This window comes from Panicum virgatum, chromosome 3N (genome assembly GCF_016808335.1).
Source record: "Panicum virgatum strain AP13 chromosome 3N, P.virgatum_v5, whole genome shotgun sequence".
In the NCBI taxonomy this organism is placed as follows: Eukaryota; Viridiplantae; Streptophyta; class Magnoliopsida; order Poales; family Poaceae; genus Panicum; species Panicum virgatum.
In genome coordinates this window covers 64,490,547-64,512,615 of record NC_053147.1, presented here as the reverse complement: position 1 = coordinate 64,512,615, position 22,069 = coordinate 64,490,547, and the positions used below count along the sequence as shown (strand labels likewise).

General features: G+C 44.6%; 2 protein-coding genes and 1 long non-coding RNA gene across 3 annotated transcripts; 1 reads left to right on the top strand and 2 right to left on the bottom strand.

The window, feature by feature from the left end:
• Nucleotides 1–5,282: 5,282 nt before the first annotated feature.
• LOC120663794 lies at nt 5,283–6,755 on the bottom strand. The gene is made up of 3 exons (XR_005670624.1): nt 6,652–6,755; nt 6,172–6,353; nt 5,283–5,561 (listed from the first exon to the last, which is right to left on the bottom strand). It is a non-coding gene; the product is annotated as an uncharacterized LOC120663794 (long non-coding RNA).
• A 3,489-nt stretch (nt 6,756–10,244) lies between these two features.
• Nucleotides 10,245–15,848, bottom strand: LOC120666726 (calcium-transporting ATPase 10, plasma membrane-type-like). The gene is made up of 7 exons (XM_039946640.1): nt 15,352–15,848; nt 14,277–14,331; nt 12,209–14,160; nt 11,960–12,118; nt 11,582–11,753; nt 11,194–11,492; nt 10,245–10,820 (listed from the first exon to the last, which is right to left on the bottom strand). The coding sequence occupies exons 1-7, from the start codon at nt 15,526–15,528 to the stop codon at nt 10,572–10,574; spliced, it is 3,063 nt and encodes a 1,020-aa protein (XP_039802574.1). The 5' UTR covers nt 15,529–15,848; the 3' UTR covers nt 10,245–10,571.
• Nucleotides 15,849–20,575: 4,727 nt separating this feature from the next.
• Nucleotides 20,576–21,442, top strand: LOC120666724. Its single transcript, XM_039946639.1, has one exon. The coding sequence runs from the start codon at nt 20,599–20,601 to the stop codon at nt 21,430–21,432; it is 834 nt and encodes a 277-aa protein (XP_039802573.1). The 5' UTR covers nt 20,576–20,598; the 3' UTR covers nt 21,433–21,442.
• Nucleotides 21,443–22,069: the final 627 nt, after the last annotated feature.

Sequence of the window (22,069 nt, the reverse complement as noted above, 5' to 3'; positions counted from 1 at the left end):
GAAATAAAGGATTAATATATACTTACGCATATCCTAATCAACAAGAAATTTGGCGGCCACGATAATATGGCTGTAGACATTTGCTTTGACGAATAGCCTACGGATCTTGTCGTCGTAGTGTGATACAAAATGAATAAAAGCTAGGGCACTACGTAGTGTGATAATTCACATAGCATCAGACAACCTTCCTCAGCATATCATTACGGAGAGACCAACGATAGCCGCCGGCGTTTAATTTGGAACTTCCACGATACCGAACTTTTGCATTCGGTAGGCTGGCGGCGATTGTAACAAAGCAAGACCTACGTAGCAAACAAACAATGCAACGACTGACATTTCATGTATATACTAATAAGGAAGTGGCGTGCCGACCGTCCGGCGCCTCACGAAACCGATGTGCCAAACAAAAAGTGCAACGACTGAAATTTCATGCATGTATATACGAAGGAGATGGCGTGCCAACAGTCCGCACTACCAGAAACGGCCGGAATGCACACGGGGAATAGAGACCATGTTTGCCATGCGTCATGGTTAACACACGGCAAACTCCTATGTTTGCCGTGCGCCTAACGTCTGGCACACGGTGATCCAAGCACGCTTAAGTTTGCCGTGCATTTCAAATAGCACATGGTAAATCAAAATTTATGCTCTTTGACGTGTGCCTACGTTTTGGCACAGGGCAAACTGTTTCAAAAAAAATGATTCAGCACTACTAACTTTTTCTGCTATCCACATACTATACGTGGTTTTATATTTTAAATTTTGACATTTTTCTCGATCTTTCTGATATATTTAATTATTTTATTTTAGTAAACAGAATTCTTGCGGATAAATCAAATTTGAGCTGCAAGTATTTTGAATAATTGAATTTTTTTTGGATTAGGAAAGAGTTCCGGCCTTGATCATTCGCTCACAAGCGAACAACTACAGCCAAAAGAGTTACAAGAATTCTTAGACTCTAGACCTCAAATGAGGGATTTCACAAATACAAAAATAGAAAACAATAAAATAAAGAAAGAAATCTAGAAGACTAAGCTTCAATCTTCTTCTTCGTTTTCGCTTCAATCTTGCAATATTTTCACGCGGTATCAATCCATCACATCACTTGCCTGCTTAGAAGCTTGATGTCCGGATTATCCGTTGCTTGCCCTTTTCAATCCATATACTTTGCACATGAGTGCCGAAACATTCCGCTTGAGCCAAAAGTTGAATAATTGAATATAATGAGCCGAAAGTATCAATCCATCACATCACTTTTGAATAATTGAATATAATGAGTCGAAAGTTGATATTTACGTATTGAGTCCAATGTGAGGCTGTATCCCTGAAATGGAAGGAAATTTCAAACATCTTGCTCACGAACATTGACCATGAACGTCTGCCCGGATCATTTTAAAATTCTGTAAAAAGAAAAGGGTTGGGAGGAAGGGGTTTGGACATACGACCGAGCTAAAAAAACAAACTTCAGAATGTATGTTTGGTACCATTATTCCCTGCATAATTTGCCGGCGTATGGGATATTCTGTGGCTGGTGTGTCCACGGGAAGTTCCCTTATCCAGTATCCAAGGCAGCTCTGATGTTCATTTTGTTACGGAAGGGTGGCAAGTATTATTCATTCGACAAACATCGACAATTCCTCCCTCTTGACCATTCATTCAGAAGAGATAAGAAGAACTTTACGAAAGGGGTTGAAGTTAGAGACCCTCCACCGCAGATGATGACAGGTGCCGAGGTTCGTTCTCAGTTAGGTGGTCTCGTGATCAATGCAGAAGGTGGTGGTTTTATCAGATATGATGAGCTACATGCATGGGCGCGGAAGTCGGGATTGTGGAGTTCTCCTATATGGATGACCTTCTTCTTCCACATTACATTGATATGATGCACTCCGAAAAGAATATCGCCGAGGCACTATTCGGAACAATCATAGACATTTCAGATAAGACAAAGGACAATGTTAAGGTAAGAGTGGATCAAGCAACATTATGCGATAGACCAAAGATAGATATGAGGCCTCCAGGAGCAGGCAAGTCATGGAGAAAGCCTAGAGCCGATTTTGTTCTGACAAGGCCTCAGAGGAGGGAACTACTAGAATGGTTCAAAACCTTAATGTTCCCTGATGAATATGCAGTGAATCTGAGGAAGGGAGTGAACTTGTCTACTATGCGAATCAACGGGCTCAAGAGTCATCACTACCACATATGGATCGAACGGCTTCTTTCGGTGATGGTTCGAGGGTACCTCCCTAATCAAGTCTGGCAAGTACTGGCAGAGTTGAGCTTTTTCTTCTGCCAGCTTTGTGCGCTAAGGAGTTATCTCTGACCGTGATTGAAGAAATCGAAAGGATGTCTCCTGTGTTGCTCCGTAAGTTGGAGAAGATCTTTCCACCCAGCTTCTTCAATCCGATGCAGCACATGATTCTGCACCTCCCGTACGAGGCACGAATGGGGGCCGTGCAGGGTCGTTGATGCTATTCAATTGAGAGATATCAAAAAGTTCTTTGAACTAAATGTAAAAATAAATGCAAAATTGAAGTTTTCATTGCAGAGGCATACATTCTTGAGGAGGTTCAAACTTCACATTAAAATACTATGCTGACAACCTTCCTAGCGTGCATAACACACCCCCTCGTTACAATGCTGTGGAAGATGACTCGAACCTGAGCCTTTTTCGAGGGCAACTCGGAAGTGCAAGTGTTGCGACCATCAAGACCTTGAATCTTCAAGAGTGGCGCACTATCATGCTATATGTGTTGACCAACCTTTCTGAAGTTCAATCGTACATGCAGTAAGTTCTCAGCATTCATTTAGTTCTTGGGTACTCCCTTTTCTGCATCCAACCCTATCGTTCCTCTTTCGTACATGGAGTTTCATATGCAATCCTGGCGTCTATCAAGGGCACCTACAAAAGTTGCTCAACATAGAATTTGACAATGAATCCAAAAAATACAAATTTATTATATAGAAATTTAAAATTCAAAATGCTTTCGCAATTCATTTTCACAAACGCTTACATGCAACCTGTTGTACCTACAATTTGAACACCACTTAAAATCAAAAAATAATCAACATAAAGTTGCCTAGAATTTCAAAATCTACAACTTTACTATATAGCAAGCTTTTGTAAATTCAAATCATTTTCATAATTCGTTTGACATAACATCTTATTTTGATAAAATATAATATCGTACCACCGTTCTTCTATGGCTTCTCATACTACCTTCACAATAACACATCATATTCTAATATAACCACTACTTACTTAAAATATAACACGTCGATTAATTGCAACATAATTTCGTAGATACATTAAGTTTCAGACTAATTATGCTCTGACCGCCCTAATAAATTATTTTACCTTTCTTTCACTATAATAAATACATCAACAAGTGTCATAGATCCATTTCGATATCCAAAATAATATACTACTTAAACAATAGCGCCACAATAATAGAATATTCAAAATATATACCATCACACCCATGTAAAAATAACGAAGCGGCGGGTTTATCTTAACTATGTTGCTAAATTACTACATGCATCAACTAAAGTTTGCATCAGCTAGCGGGGTACGGGCCTCACACGGCAAAGCTGTAGGCCTTTCTAGTTATTATGAATAGCGCTCATCAGATTGTCATTGACACCTACAACTTTACCAAATGACCAGCTGAGAGAAGTTAAGTTCCATTTTTACCATATTTGACGATGTGGCAAGCCATGGCAGCATGACACGCTAGAATTATTTTTTTATTTTTTAACTTATTTTTTAATTTTATTTTAAATAACCCACGGAACAAATATTTATAGATCTAACCCTTTTGATCGCGCCGAGCAACGTGGCGTGACAAAAATACTCTATCGCGCCACATGCATTGGCGTGACAAGGTGTTCCACATTGGTACACTTTGGAGCGCTCGGAAAGGATCTACCACGGTATAGTCTACGTGCCAAACTTATCACACCACTCCCACCGGCATGAAAATACAATCTTGTCACACCTCCCCTGTCGGTGTGACAAGTTCTGATCTTTGAAAATCATAATTTTTTCATACGAACTCGGATGGAGATAATTTTTATATGAAAATTATAGCTCTCAATGAGATCTACAACTTTGTAGTTTTGAGTGTTTTCATTTGAAGTGATTAAGATGCTTAAATAATTGATTTAAGCTATTGATAGCATATTAAACACTTGTACCTCTATCGCATCATCATCAACTTGACATGTTTATCATGGTTCTACAAATTAAATTTTACATAATATTTCATATATGAAATATAAATAATAATAATTTGATAAGAAGTACAATGAGACATCAAACTATATCACTGTTGAGTATGCAATATAATGTAACACCCTAGATATTAATTATAGTTATAACCTAGATTAAAGTAACTTTTTGAAAAAATTAATATTTTAAAATATGATAACAGTTTGAAAATATACAAATGTGTAGGTTTTATACTACTACTTCAGTAGTTTAGACTAAAGTTATGCCCGTGTGTTGCTACGGGTTGAAAAATTTTGAAGCATCAACTTCACATTACAGTCAAAGAAAGCTTAAAGAATACCTATCCAAACAAAGAATATGCATGCAAATCATAAATTCCATGATTATATGGGCAAGAAGCATATGCATATTCAGTATTATTTACTCCAGACAATGCTAAATCTTGAGTTGTTGCTAAAGGGTGACAACCACCAACCATAATACTTTTGCGAGATAATATGAGATACTATAATTTTTTGATATCCTAGGTAAAATAGTTTGAAAAAATATTTCCAAGAATTTTACATCAATAGTATATCACGAAATGCAAGTCAAGAACAACAGAATTTTTTAATCAAACATAGAGGCACCACTTACCCCCTTTGTACATGCATGCCCTCTGGACTTCAATTGTAAGTATAATGAATTATACTGTACTACCAAAAGATGTTGCACTATCACAATATTCTACTTATATCTGTAACTCCCAAGTGGAAATAATATCAGTTCTAAATGCTAGTACCCTCCAAATCGTTGAATCAAAGTCCCCACAATGTGCAGTTACGTGGATGGCACATGGCAGGATTTTGCCGCTCCACATTTTTATAATACCAGCTATATATTTTTTATGGATTTATAGTTAACTGTTAACAATGTGCCCAACACGTAAATGGCCACTTACCAGATCACAAAATGGATCCTATTAAACAGTATACATTAAACAAATTGCATGACAGGGGAAAAAAACAGGTACGGGAACTGCATGGGTGCACAGAGACAAGTGCAATGCGTTTGCTTATGAAATTGAACTTACCAGATTACTTCCATAGTATTGCACAATGTTTGGGTGTGAGAGTTGACTAAGAAAATCTATTTCCAGTCAATACAAAAAAAATAAATCATGTTGATCAGTCCATCAAACAAGAGATACAAATACTGTGATGTATTCATTAAATGCCGGCTACTAAGGCAACTAAAATGGATAACAAGTACCCAATATAATTTCTTGATCTGTTCCTTTGAGTCTGGTTCAGGTATTTGTATTTCCTTAATCGCACAGAAGAGCCCACATAGCCTGCATTGTTGAACTAAAAAAGTTATGCATGTCTCTAAACTTCCTTCCAAAGACAGGTAACACATACCAACAATATGGTAACTTGAAGGATGATTAATCGAACGGGTGTTCAGTGGACATTACTTTAACCATGAGGACTTTTTAGATGAAGAAAAGCAGCAAGACAATGATACACATGTAGCCAACAGAGAAAGAAACGATTAACTCAGTATGCACAAAGCAAAACTGAATGTCAACACAAGACTAACAGTCCTGACAGTGAAATTTGGCTGCAATGTCAACACAAGAAACAGTTCTGACAGTGAAATTTGGCTGTACTTTCCACTACTCATTCATCTGAATAGAGAGGCTCTCGAAGACACTCTAGAAACAGGCCGATGTACATCCACAAATAGGTGAAGAATATAAAGAACTAAAGCTTCTCAAAAGCCAAAAGCACCCATAAGCTTAAGAATTACATGCATACTTAAACAAGTCCATGCAGAAATATGAATATTGATGTATATATCAGCTGGTGTATAAGCTTGGAATGTGACTCTATTACATCAATTTTCACACAGTGGCACTATTTTTTCTTCATGGTCAAAAAACAGAAGGTATCATGCTGTACCTGTTAGAAGCGAGGAAAACCTGTGCAAATGCACCCCCTCCCTATCCATTTTTCTTTTTTCCACTGTGACCAATGAACGAAAGATGGATGCGCATACAGCGCAGTCATATAAGACTGTGCGGCCAAAAGGGACACGATCGTGATCAGGATCAGGATATCAGGTAGAAACATCGATATAGCACCTGAAGACATGTATTTCAGCAGCATGATTAGAAGCTTGTAGGGGTGCAAATGGGTCTCTTAGATGCACCTCCAACCCTTCTTAGTTCAAATATTTGTACTACTTCTCCAAAATGGAATCCTAATTTGTAGTAGTACAACTATTTGAACTAAACAGTGTTGGAGGTGCAGGTAATGGTCACTCATTTGCACCCTAGATGCTTGCAACATCCCGACGATACTGCGAATTCTGAGAGCATGGCATACTCGGGAAATCATGACACAAGATGATTAAGTATTAGACCGTTAGTACATAATTACCAGCTCCTTGGAGACGATCAAGATGAGGTGTGAAATGGTGAAGGCTCATGATGGAAAGGGACACGAGAAGAATGGAGATGGTGAGTGCAGCACTGTCACAGCCCAGAAGAAAAAAAAGGAAAAGAAAATAAAAATCCAAAGCCAGGCCCACCTGTCAGCCTCTCCCTCTCCTCCTCTCTCTGTTTTCCTCCGCGCGCCGCGCGCACGCGTCGCCGCCGCCGGTCAACTCCGGCTTCCATGCCACGTGCCGGCCATTGTCGTGTTCCGTGCCACCCCTTCCCTCGCCCTCTCCTTATCCGTGCGCGACCGACCCCCGTTCCCCTCAAACCCTAACCCTAGCCCTTCCCCTTCTCCATTGACGCCGCCGGCCCGAGCTCCCGTCGCCGCCCGCCGCCGCAATTCAGCCGCTCCGGTGAGCCGTGGCTCAATTCCTTGCGCGGGGAGCACCACCTCCCTTCCCTCGCTCGGTTTCGCCCCTAACCCGGCCCCCTCTCCCTCCCTGCAGGGACGCCGGCGAGAGCCTCGTTCCGCCGCCGCCTCTGCTTGCCGCGCCGCCGCCTCGCCGTCGTTCCCCGCCGTCCAAGCCCCCGGTGAGGCTCGCCGCCTCCTCCTCTTCCCTGTGCGCACCTCCCCTTCCCCGCTCTAGCCCCGCCTCGCTGCGCACGCGCGTGCGCGCGCACCGCGCGTCGCCCACGACGCCGTGGCCGCGCCCATGCCACGGTCAGGGCGCATGCCCTGCCTTGACCCGGCTGGGTGGGCCGCTGGCCAGCGGGCCCCACCTGTCAGTGCCTGCGGGTGTGGGATCGGGTGGATCTAGCATTTAGTTAGGGTTTTGTGATGTTTAGTTTTTCTGCAATCTTGCAAAATCCATAGAAATTCTTGTTTAGCTCCAAAAATTGTGAAACTTGTTTTGTTGGATTCCTCTAGCTGAGATATACTTATGAAAAATATTATTTTGCATGTTACCTTGCTATATATTTATCTATAGTTTTATCTTGCAAAAGTGAATTTAATGCTTAGTTATTTGTATACTTCTTGAAAAATGCCAAACCAAATTTTGTTAGACTCCTTGTGAGGTGTAGTTTTCAGTGGTACAACTTGTTCACATGGTTCTTTGCTGTTTATTAAAGTTTTAGTTTGTTTTCTTATACTTTTTCTGAAAATGGTTTATTCTAGAACTTCTTACTGGAAAGTGATAAAGTGGCAAAACCAGTTTTGTTAGCTTTTTTTTAATGCCTAGTTTCTATAATATTTTTCTTGGATTTTTTTAGTTAATTTTGCATGCCTTTTCTGATTTACCTTGTTTAGAGTGGCTGAAAAGTATTATATTTATGATTAATTATAGGAAAATGATTTTGCTGCAAAACCAATTTTCATGAGTTCCTTGTTTGGTTCTCTGCATGGTCAAATTATTTCATTATTTATGCTTATTGTTTATTTTATTTCTTAATTCATGCATTTTAGTGACCGAGCCGTCGGAGAACGAACCCGTGGAGCTCGCCGAGTCCGTGGAGCCTGAACCCGGAATCCCGTTCGTGGTCGAGTCTGAAGTTAACCCAGGCAAGCAGCTAAGCATATTCCTTGCACCTGTCTAATCTGATTTAGTTAGCTATTCCACTTGGGTATTATGGGCTATATATGTATAGTTTGTATGTATTGCATTTTTATACCTATCTTTATGCATGATCCTTCCTTGATTTGTTATCCCTATTCTTGGCACTAGTTAGATAGTTAATTACTTAACTTGACTAGATGCTTAGCCCTGCTTAGAATACTTCTTTTGCTCGCTAGACAGGAATGGTTGGAGGATCACATTTACCGATAATCCTTGTTCGCACTGGTTCGGTTGGGTTGTTAAGAGTTTGGTAGTATCGAGATTCGAGCGGAATGGTAGGGCCTAGAGAATGAAGTCACTTGGGCATAGTCCGCTTGAATCGATTAAGGACCGAGTGGATGCCATCGGCCTTGAGCACCTTTTCGTGCTACCACATATCCAATATAATGGTATGGATGAGCCAATTACCTTCTTTGACTTGATCATTGATGTGCAGTCCTAGATACGTGGCTACGGGCTATGCAGAGATGCTTAGTGTGTCCCCAGGTGGACTTATGTGTAGGAAATTTTAGAAATGTCCCTGGTGGAACTAAGTCTCTACTCGTAATCTAGGTGTGAGGTTCAATGATCAAGCCTTATTGGGAACGGTTGACGTGAGTACCCCCTTGCCCGGCGTGATCGGTTGGGTGAGTCGTATGGTCCTCGCGTCGTGTGGGTAGTACACCCTTGCAAGATTATTGCAAAGTTATAATCAATTCGAATTGTCGCGCTCTCGATACGAGCAAGCTCTTGGTTCGCCGAATTCCTGTTAGAACGAGGAAATTCTTCTCGGAGGGCGAACCCCGTCGCTACCAACGTCAGCCATGGTGCCAGAATGATAGGAGGAAGAAGAATTCTTCTCGGAGGGCGAACCCCGTCGCTACCAACGTCAGCCATGGTGCCAGAATGATAGGAGGAAGAAGGAAGAATGTGGAGCTGACCTGATGGGTGAGTACGACGGTCGCCACTGTCGACGCCACCGCCGCCCGCGCCGCCGTCGCATCCATCCCCGAGGATCAACTTATCCCCTTTCTTCAATTCTTCTCCAGTTCTCCTCGGCTCCTCGCTCCCTCTGTCCTCGCTTCACTGCTTCAGGACCTCGTCGCTCCCTCCATTTTTTTTAAAGAAAGCATGACGACGGCAACTTTGAGTCTTTGACACAGTCCTATCGGTGGCACAAACCTAATCAATCGCCACGGGATTAGATGTTTGAACTTTTATCAATTCTCAAGGATTAATGTACGGTCAGTGCGGCTGCATCCTGCTATCGCAATAGGTTTACTTCAAGTCAAACTTTACCAACTTTAGCCAAATTTATTAAAAAATTAATAATAACATTCACAATAGAAAATTTATTTCATTAAATCCACCATGAAATATACCAACTTTAGCCAAATTTATTAAAAAAATTAATAATAACATTGACAATAGCAAATTTATTTCATTAAATCCACCATAAAATATATGTTGATGGTACATATGTTGGATTGTATAGTTATTGCTATATTTTTCTATAGATTTAGTCAAAATTAGTCAAATTTAATTTATGACAAATCTAATATGATATATAAATAAAAAACAGAGGAAGTATTACGTAACCCTTGCAATACGCTCTAGATAAACAAATAAAAAAGAGATAAATCTAAGAAATTCTAAAAAAAATAGAAACGTCCGTTCATCTGGTGAACCGCTGCTAAAAAAAAGAGAGATAAATAAGAGGTTGGATAAATCATGTTTCTAGAAAAGAACCGCTGCTATTATTTAAAAAAAAGAGATGGTGTAACGTAACGCCCTAGATTTATAGCTAAATTAACTACACATGCCACTTAAAAAACTTAAACTAACCCCCTAATGTTCATCTAAATCCTCCTCCTATGGTATTGTAAAAATAATAAACCCCTAAGTTTTAAGATAAAAATTACACATTTCTGTCAATATTAAAAATGACTTAAATAACCCCTAAATCTACATCTGAATTGCCATATAAATAACCCTAATCTGAATTAACCATGTTTCCATTCATTGATCCACATAAATATCCTGCAGTCTAAATTCCATTTCAAAGGCTAAGCACCAATCTTACAATTCTGCTACACTAACAGAGCTGAGCCTGAACCCCAGTGTCAAACACAATGCTTCATACAACACGATGCAATCTAGACACAATTGCAGGCTACAAAACTTTTCAAAGTGCAGCAGCTGTTCCCAAGCCAGCTCTCTCCGTGCATTCCAAAAGTTCATGCACAGGGAGTTCAGCTACACAGAATATCATGCAATTTGGTCAATCTGAATATATCTGTGCTTTGCAGGTAAGGATCTTCAATGATCATGATGAGCCGACGGGAATCAGCTTGACGGCGGCAGCAATTGGCATCCCAACCAGGCCCAGGAGCACGCTGGCGAGCCACTGGTGCAAGTTGAGGGGTGTCGTGTTGGCGAACTCGCCCAGGAACTGCACCATGATGAATTGGAAGATGACCGTGCTGGTGAGGACAGCCATGAAGACATAGTTCCTCGTCATGCCCTTGAGCACGTTGATCTTTTCCATCTCCCTCGAGCTTATCTCATTAAACACCTGGAGAAGCATATATCAAATCAGAATAGAATAGAAGGTACCTCAAAGAATGTTTATTTTATTTTCCACAAAATTAATTGTGCTGCTATTAATCTCCTGCTTTCTTTTTTAAGCTAAGTGTGTTAGGTCAATGAATTCTACTCAGAGTTCTCACAGCCTTTTTTCCCCCCAGTAATGACAATATTGCAGGACAAAAGAATGAAATTGACTTGGTGTGATGCATAGAAAAGGCCGCAATGAATTTACTAATACTACATTATGAGAAATGTACAAGTGCTTCTAGCGCAAGCTAAGGTGATGGTGCCAGCAGTGACATTGCTCTGAGAAGACAGATCACTAGAGGAAAATAAGTGATTTGCAGCAGTAGTCATACCTGGCAGAAGACGAATGAGTTGAAAATTATTGTGTTTAGCGCAACATCAGTATCAGAGCCTTCAAGCCCAAAAAAGTTTTTCCCTTGTGTCTGGAGATACCACATAACAAAAAATTGGTAGAAAGACATTCCCAAAATGTTCCTCCACATCACATTTGTAATGAATTTCCCTGTCCTTCCTACAGGCTCTCTCTTCATCAGGTCATTGTTAGGTGGTTCCGTGGCCAGTGCAAGAGCGCCAAGGGTGTCCATGATCATGTTGACCCAAAGAAGCTGAACAGCTGTCAGTGGTGCATTTCCTGGCATTACAAGTACATCTCATTATACAAAGAGACATCCAAACTCTGAAGTTAACAAAATAGCGGGGCCAGGAGCCCGGGAGGCATACCTGTAAAGCAAGCTGAGGAGAAGTTAACTAGTAGCGCCACAACATTGACAGTCAGTTGAAACTGCACAAACTTTTGAATATTGATGTAAACAGACCGTCCCCACTTGGCAACGGTTACTATTGTAGAGAAGTTGTCATCCAGAATTATAACATCAGCACTCTCTTTTGCCACCTGAAAAGGCTTTATATTAGATCCACTGGATGAAACAAGAAAGACCAGCAGGGTATGATATCAAACTAGCAACACCAAGGTCCAGCGAGAATGAACAAAATCCTACATGCATGTACATAAAGCAAAAAAATGACACCATGGCATATCTGCTAGTTAATGAATATGATTTATTTCATATGGTCTCCTTAACGATCACACATTCGCACCTCAGTCCCTGCGATGCCCATTGCGAGTCCAATATCTGCTTCATGCAATGCAGGAGCGTCATTTGTGCCATCACCAGTAACAGCAACAACATCGTTGAATGTTGTGCGCAAATGCTTTACAAGTGTATGCTTGTCCAGTGGTGATGATCGGGCCATTACCTTCAACGCACAGAAACAGCAGTAGGTGAGACTTGTTGATAGATTATCTAAGTGTTTGGAAGTTAATAAGATATCATGTAGCCAACAAACCTGGATTTTTGGAACCAGCTTAAGGAGTTCATCTAGGCTTTTCTCTCTGAATTCTGGTCCTTCAATAGCTATGCCATCTTCAGTAAGTATACCGCATTCACGAGCAATCGCCTTTGCTGTATTTATGTTATCTCCTGTGACCATTCTCACCATAATTCCGGCAGCCCGGCAAGTAGCAACAGATTCCTTCACACCTGGACGAACAGGATCTTTGATACCTACGATTCCAATGCATGTGTACCCTTGTACTGGTATATGATCTACAATGGAAAAACCTTCTTCCATTTCCCTATAAGCAAGGCACAATGTCCTAAGAGCTTCACCAGCAAAACTATCAATAATACCATTGAGCTTGTCAGCGATTGTTTTATCCAGAGGATGAACACTACCTGTATCATCTATGAACTTATCACAGGCAGCCAAGACTATTTCTGAAGCACCTTTACAGTGTGCACGGCGTCCTCCTCCAGGAAGCTCAAGAATGACACTCATCCTCTTTTTTGTTGAATTGAAAGGTTCCACTTTCACAATCTTAGTTTCATCGCGTTTTACCTTAAAATCTCCACCTAGTGCCAATGCAAACTCCAATAAAGCTGCCTCTGTAGGGGTACCCAGGATCTGATATTTCCCATCCTGGTTAAATACAACCTCGCCACCTGTGTTGTTAAATATAGACTCCAGAAGAATTCTGACAACAATCTCTGGGAATTCAGAACATAACTTGGATGCATTCTGAGGACCGTTAACTTCCTTGATATTTCCACAGATGCAGGCCTTAACAACAGTCATATGATTGGTTGTCAGTGTTCCAGTCTTGTCACTGCAGATGGTAGTAGCTGAGCCCATAGTTTCACATGCAGCCAAGTGACGAACCAGTGCCTTGTCATTCATCATTTTCTTCATGGCAAATGCAAGGCTCAACGTGACTGCTAATGGCAATCCCTCAGGAACAGCAACAACAACAATGGTAACTGCAATAGCGAAATGCTCCAGCAACTCCAGTGCTTCATCTCCTGACCAGCTTAAAAGCAGCCCCTCATGGTATTTCTTGCTGAACAGCCCTTGGGATAGGACGATGAAAGTTATAACAGCAAAAAATAGTCCAATCTGGCCAATAATAGTGGCAACTCCATTAAGTTTGACCTGCAGTGGGGTTTCATCATCCCCACCTTCACTCAGAGTGGCCATCAGTTTTCCCCATTGAGTACGCATGCCCACTGTTGTGACCAGCATCTTGCAAGACCCATCTTGTACTTTGGTCCCTGACAGAAGAAAAGGATTATCTTCATTTACAGCAACAGGTTCACTCTCACCAGTTAGGCTGGATTCATTGATCAATAGAGAGAATCCAGAAATGAAGAGCCCATCTGCAGGGACCTGATCTCCAATTGCTAAATGGACAACATCTCCAGGAAGAAGATCATATATTGACAATCTCTGCCTAAAGCCACTCCTTGTAACTTGGACTTGGATTTTCTTTTTCTCCTTGTCCAGGTCCTTGAACTGCAGCGACTGCCGATAGTCACTTGTCGCTGTTACGAACACAACCAAGAGGATACTTGCAACAATTCCAAGACCGTCATGAGCACCTTTTGGCCACCCTTCCATCGCAATGCCAACAACCAGAGATACAAACGCACAGACAGCGAGAATTATAAGAGTAGTATCTTGAAGCGCTTCCCACACAAACACCCAGAAACTGCGGACCTCATTTTCCGTGAACTTGTTTACCCCGTATATGTCTTGCCTGCGCTTAATGCTGTCCTCATCTGTACTTAGCCCATCTGTTTTCGATGTTGAGAGCTTTTCAGCAATTCCATCAACTCTACCATGGATGATCAACTTTTTACTATCATGGCCCTCGACAATGGACCCCAGCTCATCGGCACAGATCTGAAACCCAGCAGCCTTGACTTCCTCAGGGATGACATACTCGCTCCGAAGAGAGAGACCTGAACATTCAGAAATATGGTTTTAGGTGTGCTGTGTTAGAAAAATAAAAGACCTGGAGTAAAAATTCCAAAAGCGTGACGAATCCAGGTCGCGTTGCCTGTTGGTACACAATTACCCTGTATAAACTGCAGCGCAGCCTTGGAGACGAGCACAGCAACACGCAGCTTCTCCTGTGATACACCAGCAGTTTGAGCTTGAGTACGCCCTTAAAGCATTTCAGAAGAGAAGCTAGTGCTATTATAGTACGGGGAAAAAGGCAGCAAGGCCAGAACTAACTTGGATCGCAACCTTCACCGCTGAAATCCGGAAACAGGTGGGGATAGCTATGCATGTTGTCGCACTGTTATGCAATTAGCTAGCAAAGTTATGGGATGAGGTTTAATGTTATGGTTCTAGACTTCTAATAAGCTTAGAGTGGAGCTGATAGCAGCCGGTTGCCAGTGGCGGACCCAGGGAATAAATGGAGCCCGGGCAAAAGTCATGGTAGTCATGGTAGCTCTTCATTCTCTCTTCACTATAACAGGTTATTACAGTCATGAGTTGCTGATCTGAATGAGCTTCAAGCCAAGATTCTCTTGCACCATTCCATGGGAGCCCGGGCCGGTGCCCAGGGTCGCCGGGCCCTGGGTCCGCCCCTGCCGGTTGCAACAGCCCACTGAAAATGGGCTGCTAATTTAGCAAATTGGTGAAGCAAGGCTGGGATTACCCGAACTAGCAGCACTAAAACAGAGCAAATCCAAAGAAGCTGAAGGTATGTTGCCGCAGCAGTGAAAATAGAGCAAGAATCAACTACAGTCCCCCGTAGTTGAACAACAATCATCCTCAATTTTCAGCCGCGTTAAGCTCCCACGGCTGATCCCGCACAAAAGTCAAAAGCCACCAAAAAAATGCTCATCAACAGGCGGCCAAAAACAGTGCTAGTAGTTTTCAGTTAGAAAACCCATCCCCATCCGTGCACGCTGGAGAATCATGGCCACGGCCACACTCCGGCGGTGTTGAGCTCGCTGGCGAAGCAACGCGATAACAATCCACCACTAGGCGCCGGCGCCGCCAAGCACGCCGCGAAGCCCGAGGCCCAGATCCCGCGAGCTCAGCGCCGCGGCGGCGGATCCTAGCGGAACTAAGCGGCGGCGGGAGGGAGGGAGGGAAGTGGAGAAGCGGCGAGAATCGGGGAGGAAAAAAAGACGCACGTGGTTGGCGTGCTTGATGGCCTCCGCCTCGCCGCGCTTCTCGAGGTTGGCGGTGAAGCGGAAGCGGCGCTTGGGGTTCTTGACGACGCTGCAGAGGCGGCGCCACCGGCGGAGCGCCTCCTCGGAGGAGTTCTTGGGCTGCACGCCCCCGAACCGCTCCTCCAGGTAGCTCTCCATCCCGCCGCGTTCCGCCCCCTGCTGCCCTGCCCGCCCGCCCCTCGCCTCCGCCACCCACAGCAGCCTGCTCCGGGTCCTCCCTCGCTCGGCCTCGGGGTCAGCCGGCCAAGCGCCAATCAGGCGCGCGCGCGCATGGGGCCGGGGCTGACTCTCGCGGCTGCCGGTCCGGCCGGTGACGAGGTCTGTGGCGGCGGTTCCCGCGAGTCGCGACCGCGGGGGGAGCAGGAAGGAGCGCGGAAACTGCAGGAAGACGACGACGACAGAGGAGGCTGGCTGGGGCGCCCAATAGCGCGTCCGCTGGAGCCTCGGTGACGTCACCTCGTCGTTTCGGTGGAGTCAAAAGCGAAAGCAGCCGAGACCTCACCTCAGCTTCCGCTTTCTTCCTTCCCGGCAGGCAGGTGAATAAAAATATGGAAGTGTCAATTTTGCCCTTATTAAATTATGCTATTGTTGTGCCTGCAAGTGCATGTTGAGGGGTAGTTTGGACTATTTGCAGTTCGCTAGTTGGATTAGTCCAAATTAAGTGGATTCTTTTGTGGGTAAAATTTAGTAGATTTTGAGAACTAATGAACTAAACTTAGTGTTATAGTGTGATAGTGCTCTTCCACAACAGCGGTGTTTGGATATTTTGTAGATAAAAAATAAACCAGCCTCTAAACCTTGAACGAGGATCTCAAAATACAAGAAAGAAAACTCCAAGAGTTACATGAGTTCTTTGTAACACCCGTATTTTCAAATTAGGAACCTAAATAAATTTGATTAGGTATATTGTAGGCTCGATAAGGTTTCATCTAATTTATCTTGAATTTAGAGCATATGTCGGGAATCAAATAAAATATTTAGCCATAAAATAAATATAAGGAAAATAGGTGTGTGCATTTCATGCTGGTTTGCATCTTTATTTGCTTGTTGTTCAATTTAAATTCAAATCCTTGGGTTTGAATTTAAATTGAAAGAGTTTGAACCGTTTCAGAAAATGAGAAGGCTTTTCTTTTTCCCCTTCCCTTTTCCAGCCCAAACCGGCCCACTTTCCTTTTCCTTCCCGCGTCCCGGTTTCCTCGCGCCGGCCCGTTCCCCGCCTCCTGGCCCAGTCCAGCCCAGCGCCCTCTCTCCCTCTGTCGCGTGGGGCCCGTCCGTCATCCCCGACCTCGGGGAGGACTCGGACTCTCCCCGAGTCCGGGAGGAGCACGCTGCGCGCGCCGCCCCGACTCGGCGTGGCCCGCACGCCAAGGCCCAGCCCCGTACTATAAAAGCAACGCCCCGCGACCCCTGGAACCCAAAACCCAAAGCCGCAGCCGCTGCTTTCGCCAAACCCTAGCTTCCGCGCCGTCTCCATTGTTGGAGCTTGGAGCTCCAAGTTGCATCGCCGATTAAACCGCTCCCCGTCGACTTCAAGCCCTCCAGGAGATTCGCACCGAGGTAGTGAGGCTCACCGGCCAGTTTTCCCCTCTCTTTCGCCCCGCTTCGCCCGGGAACGCTCGCCGTTGCCGCACCTCCGCCATGCGCCGCCGTGAGCTCCGCTCGGCCCGTGATAGCCCGCGCCGCTGCCTTAGATGAGTTTCCCGTGCCGCGCGCATGCTCCCAGTGCCAGCCGCGTTCGAAATCCAAGTCGGACGGCCGTTTTCGGCCCATGCCGGCGATGCGCCGCCGCCCCAGTCTCGTCGCCGGCGCTATGCGCCGCCGCCAGCGCCGCCGCTCAGCCCCGACCCGATTGCGGCCGTCAGATCTAAATCGGACGGTCCAAATTAGATCGGATCCAAGTCAACTAATCAGATACCGGTCAACCATGGTCTTTTTGCACTTAAGCCCCTCTGTTTTTCCATATTAGAATCCGCCGTCCACTGTAGTGAAAAATATTTACAAATCAGCCCCTGTTTTCATGAGTTAGCCCCTGCGTATAAGGTTTAATTACGTTTCAGCCCTTAAATCTTGTTTTAGCCATAACTTTCTCGTTTTAGATCCGTTTTCGATGATCTTTGCGCTCACGCGATCGTTGCATCGAGTAGAATAGTTTAGTAACCTCTTTTTGTACTGTTTATATTGTTTGGTGTACTGTTTCTTATTGTTTGTACTTGTTTGCTTGCATGTGCGTGTTTGGTGCGATAGACGATCAGCAGTTCGAGGAGCAGCATCAAGATCAAGACTTCGGAGGACCGGATCAGCAGCAGTTTGAGGAAGGCAAGTGGACCCTTGATCATGTTTTGACCCATGAAATCACCAAATCTATCACATTTACTTTTATGTTCATGCATGTGTTTATAATATGATGGGAACCGAGTTAAGGACATGCCTAGTATTGTTTACCTTATTCCTTGATCAACTTGGGTTTATTTACATGTTGGGTAGCTATGCTAGTCGCTTTACCTTGGTTATGGGTGGATAATATTACAAATGCTATGTTTATTACTTCATGTTCATGATGGTTTAATATTGTTAATCAAGATCATATGTGTTAATTGGAACATGGAGAACCACCCAAGAAAACAGTACAACCACAATTACTATATGGCTCTGGTCTTGGCTGATTAATTAGAAACTCTAGCTTGTGACAATCTTACCGAAAGGGCAAGAGGGGATGCATTGATGGGGTATAGCTCAGTCCTCTTGAGGCAATTGGTATTGTTTTATGATCCTTTGGCAAGATATCACCTCATTAGGGCAGTGTTATGACCACTTTGGCTTGAAACCTTAGCGGGTTGTCATAGGTTAGGGAATCTTTGTAAAGGCATCGTAGCGTCCCTATGCAGTCATACCTAAGGAAGTGTGATATGGTGCTTGGCCCGCACTTGCATGGTTGGGTTTAAAGTTCTTCGGAGCTTTTACGCGAATTGTGGTGAAAGTGTACAACCTCTGCAGAGTTAAAACTAACCGGTTAGCCGTGCTCACGGTCAAGAGCGGCTTGGACCCTCACATGATAATTGAACTTGAAGTTGATCTAAATCGATGCTATTACTTATGGTTTTGTTGTATATCTTCGTATATCCTTATCTTATGGGTTTAATGGTATATACTTATATCTAGTTAATGCTTGCTAATAAAATATGACCAACTAAAATTGCTTAGTGCAGTTAAACCATGTCAGCTATTCCTTGAAATAGCCTTGCATATATTATAGTTGTTTCTCTATCACTTGTTGAGTACCAACCATAAGTGTACTCACCCTTGCATACTTGCTGCTCAGACCGTAATAACAACTGCCCGGAGTTTCCAGAAGACTTCGAGGATTTCTATGCGTATGTCTCCCAGTCATCTGCCTGTGCTGAAGAAGATTCCGCTGCTACTCTATAGACGTTTAATTATTCGTTTAAGACATTCGGTTTTGTAATAAAGTCTTTAATACTCTCTTTACGTTTGCACTAGTTGTGATATTCACTTTATGTTTAATCATATGTGTGTAAACTGATCCTGGCGCACATATGAGATGCATTCGGTTTGCCTTCATAAACCGGGTGTGACAGAAGTGGTATCAGAGCAGTGTTGACTGTAGGACGTTAGCCTAGATAGAAATGGTCGAAAATTAAGGTCTATCTTGCTTAGTAGCCATGCTCTTTCATGCATATCTGCTTAATCCTTATTGATAGCTTTTATCTCATCCTTGAACGCATACTTGTCTTTTCTTTCAAGTATGTTCTAAAACCTTTCTATCATGTTCTTCAGATGGCCAGAACTAGGCAGACTGCACGCAAGCGCACTGGAGGTCGTGCCTTCGCCCGTCGTACTGTTCCTGCACCCGCTGAGCCAGTACCCGCCCCAGCACCTGCTCCAGTTCCAGCTCAGCCGGAGGAAGAGGTTGAGGAAGTGCCCGGGATGGATTACTTCTTCGATGAAGACCAAGAAGGCAACATCCGGGAAGTCGATGCGGACGGGAACATACAGTCATCTCTACCGTCGCCGACGCCAGCACACGATCTAGGCCCGCCACTGGCCTATTTCGAAGCTCAGGTTCCAGCGACCGCCGTCGCTGAAGGAGGAGAAGAGGAGGAGCCCCTGGAGATGTCCGAGGATGAAGCCCCAGCATCGCCACCTGCACCTCCTGCTCCAGCAGCTCCAACGCCTGTACCAGCTGGAGGAGACCCAGAAGGCCCAGAGGACCCGGACAATGAGGATGATGATGAAGATGATCAGAATGATGACCCGCCAGAAGAAAGGGGACTGTACTGCGTCTACACCTCAACCCACGAGGAGGGTCACTTCCCCCTACTGCTTCGGGATACACTGGAAGAGCTTCACAACCCCGTGGCTCCCCTGTACAAGACAAGGCACTATGAAGACCCTGCGCTCGGCGACTACTTCGTCACTCGGGTCCACATAAGGGTGGATACTGGACCCCGAGGCATGATGACCGTCTCCGCACACGATTCCTCAACACCCATGGCGACCTACCGTGCCTCAGTAAGCCATGCTGCCATGAGGGCTCTCTGGTCTCTCAACCACACTAACCGCCGAGACTTGGAGCACACAGACTATCAGCACCTTCCTCGCCGTGCTCGTGGGACAGAGCATACGGAGTTGACACTTGGAGAGGACGAGGAGAACCGCGTCAATGTCACAGTGCGAGCTCTCGCCGGAGTTGACATGGACTTAAGGAACGTCGTCAACCAGCTGGACGACACCCAAGACCGACTGAGAGAAGCTCACCACAGGATTCGCCAGCTAGAGGCCCAGCTTGCAGGAGAGGCGCCTCCACCTGTTCCAGAGGGGGAGCCCCCACATCCCGCCTTGTCACCCCCGCGCAAGAGGCTTCGTTTCGGTGATCGTGGCTACCAGAACCGTTTCTATTAGATGATAGGCTTAAGAGTTTAGGTTGAGTCTTGTAAAGAGTCTTTTTGTAATCGCTAGCTCGTGAACGTTTGTTTAAGTGTGTTAGTTAATCAGTGTGTTTGAATGCTTGGTTTTGTGAACACTCGTGAGTTGGTTTTTTGTAATGATTGCGGTGTAATTATGGAGTGATGACCATAATTGCATCAAGTTTTTAATAAAGTTAGCTAGTTAGTAAAGCTTGGGGTTATCTATTTTATTTTATATTGTCTCTATCTCCTCCTTGCACCTATATTTTACCATGATTATTTCATGAGTCTTACTTGTCTAACCGGTCAGATGGTGAACACCAGGTCCGGATCAGGAGTTGATCAGCCAGCAGTGCAGCGTCAGAGAAGAGGCAACAACCAGCAACCCAACAACATGAGTGGAGGCAACAACCAGAACAACGGGCCACCGCCACCACCACCAGCAGGGATGGAGCAGTTCCTTGCTGCGCAGACACAGCTATTGACTCAAATGGCCAATGTCATGGCCAATCTACAAGCTCAAGCAAATCAAGCTCCAGTTCCACAGCCACCACCGAGAGATCGCCACCGTGACTTCATGAGTCACAGACCTCCTACTTTCTCCCACTCTCCAGATCCTCTTCACGCCGATGACTGGCTCAAGACCATTGAGAAGATGCTAAATATAGTTCAGTGTACAGACAGGGAGAAGGTACTGTATGCTTCAGGCAGATTGGAAGGAACTGCAGCAGACTGGTGGGATGCTTATACCGCCGCCCATGTTGATCAAAACACCATCACCTGGGATGAGTTCAGGACCCAATTCAGGGAGCACCACATACCTGAGGGTTTGATGAAGCTGAAGAGGCAGGAATTTCTAGCTCTGAAGCAAGGTGGAATGTCCGTAAGTGAGTATCGGGACAAGTTCATCCAGCTGTCCCGCTATGCCTCCGCAGACGTGGCCACAGATGGGCAGAAGCAGGATTACTTCAGGCTAGGGCTGCTTGCACCTATCAGATATCAGTTGTTGGTGCACAGGTTTGATAGCTTCCAGAAACTGGTGGACAATGCCATCGCTGTGGAGAATGCTCGCAAGGAGATGGGCGAGCAGAAGCGGAAGTACGAGTCACAAGGCTAGTCTAGCAATTCGCGCCCGCGCTTTGGACCCCCGCAAGGTAACCAGTACCGCACAGGAGGACAAAATGTCAATTTTGGGCAGAATCAGTATCAGTACCAGCGCCCAGCTCAGCAGTACCAGCAGAATCAGCAGTTAGCTCAACGCTCCACTCCCCAGCAGAATCGTCAGAACACTCCAGCCGGTACCCCTGTGAGAAACAACAACCCCGCATCTTCTGGAGGCAATGCTTGTTTCAAGTGCGGTCAGCTTGGGCATTTTGCTCACGCTTGTCCCAACAGAAATAACCAAGGTACGCCAGGTCAATCCAGTAACAGTGGGCAGAGACAGACCCCTCAACAACAACAGCCACAGCAGCAGCAGCAGCCGAGAAACAACAACCAGACTCCCCAGGGCAACCGTGGACAGCAGAACTACATCCATGGAAGGGTGAACCATGTTGCCGCGGAGTCCACTCAGGAGGCACAAGATGTTGTGTTCGGTATGTTTCTCGTCAACTCAGCTCCTGCATCAGTTTTATTCGATTCTGGAGCAACGCATTCTTTCATATCTGCTCAGTTCGTAGCCAAGCATTCTATTCCTCTTTGCACTATGCCTAGAACCATGCTAGTAAATTCACCTAGGGGAAATATGAAGGCTA

Excerpts from the sequence above, each read along its gene's own strand:
- LOC120666726 (XM_039946640.1), bottom strand. The coding sequence starts at position 15,528 with ATGGAGAGCTACCTGGAGGAGCGGTTCGGGGGCGTGCAGCCCAAGAAC. Across the intron at positions 14,332-15,351 it reads CCATCAAGCACGCCAACCAC|GAGAAGCTGCGTGTTGCTGT; the intron begins GTGCGTCTTTTT and ends GGTGTATCACAG. Across the intron at positions 10,821-11,193 it reads ACTCATTCGTCTTCTGCCAG|GTGTTTAATGAGATAAGCTC; the intron begins GTATGACTACTG and ends ATGCTTCTCCAG.
- LOC120666724 (XM_039946639.1), top strand. The coding sequence starts at position 20,599 with ATGAGTCTTACTTGTCTAACCGGTCAGATGGTGAACACCAGGTCCGGA.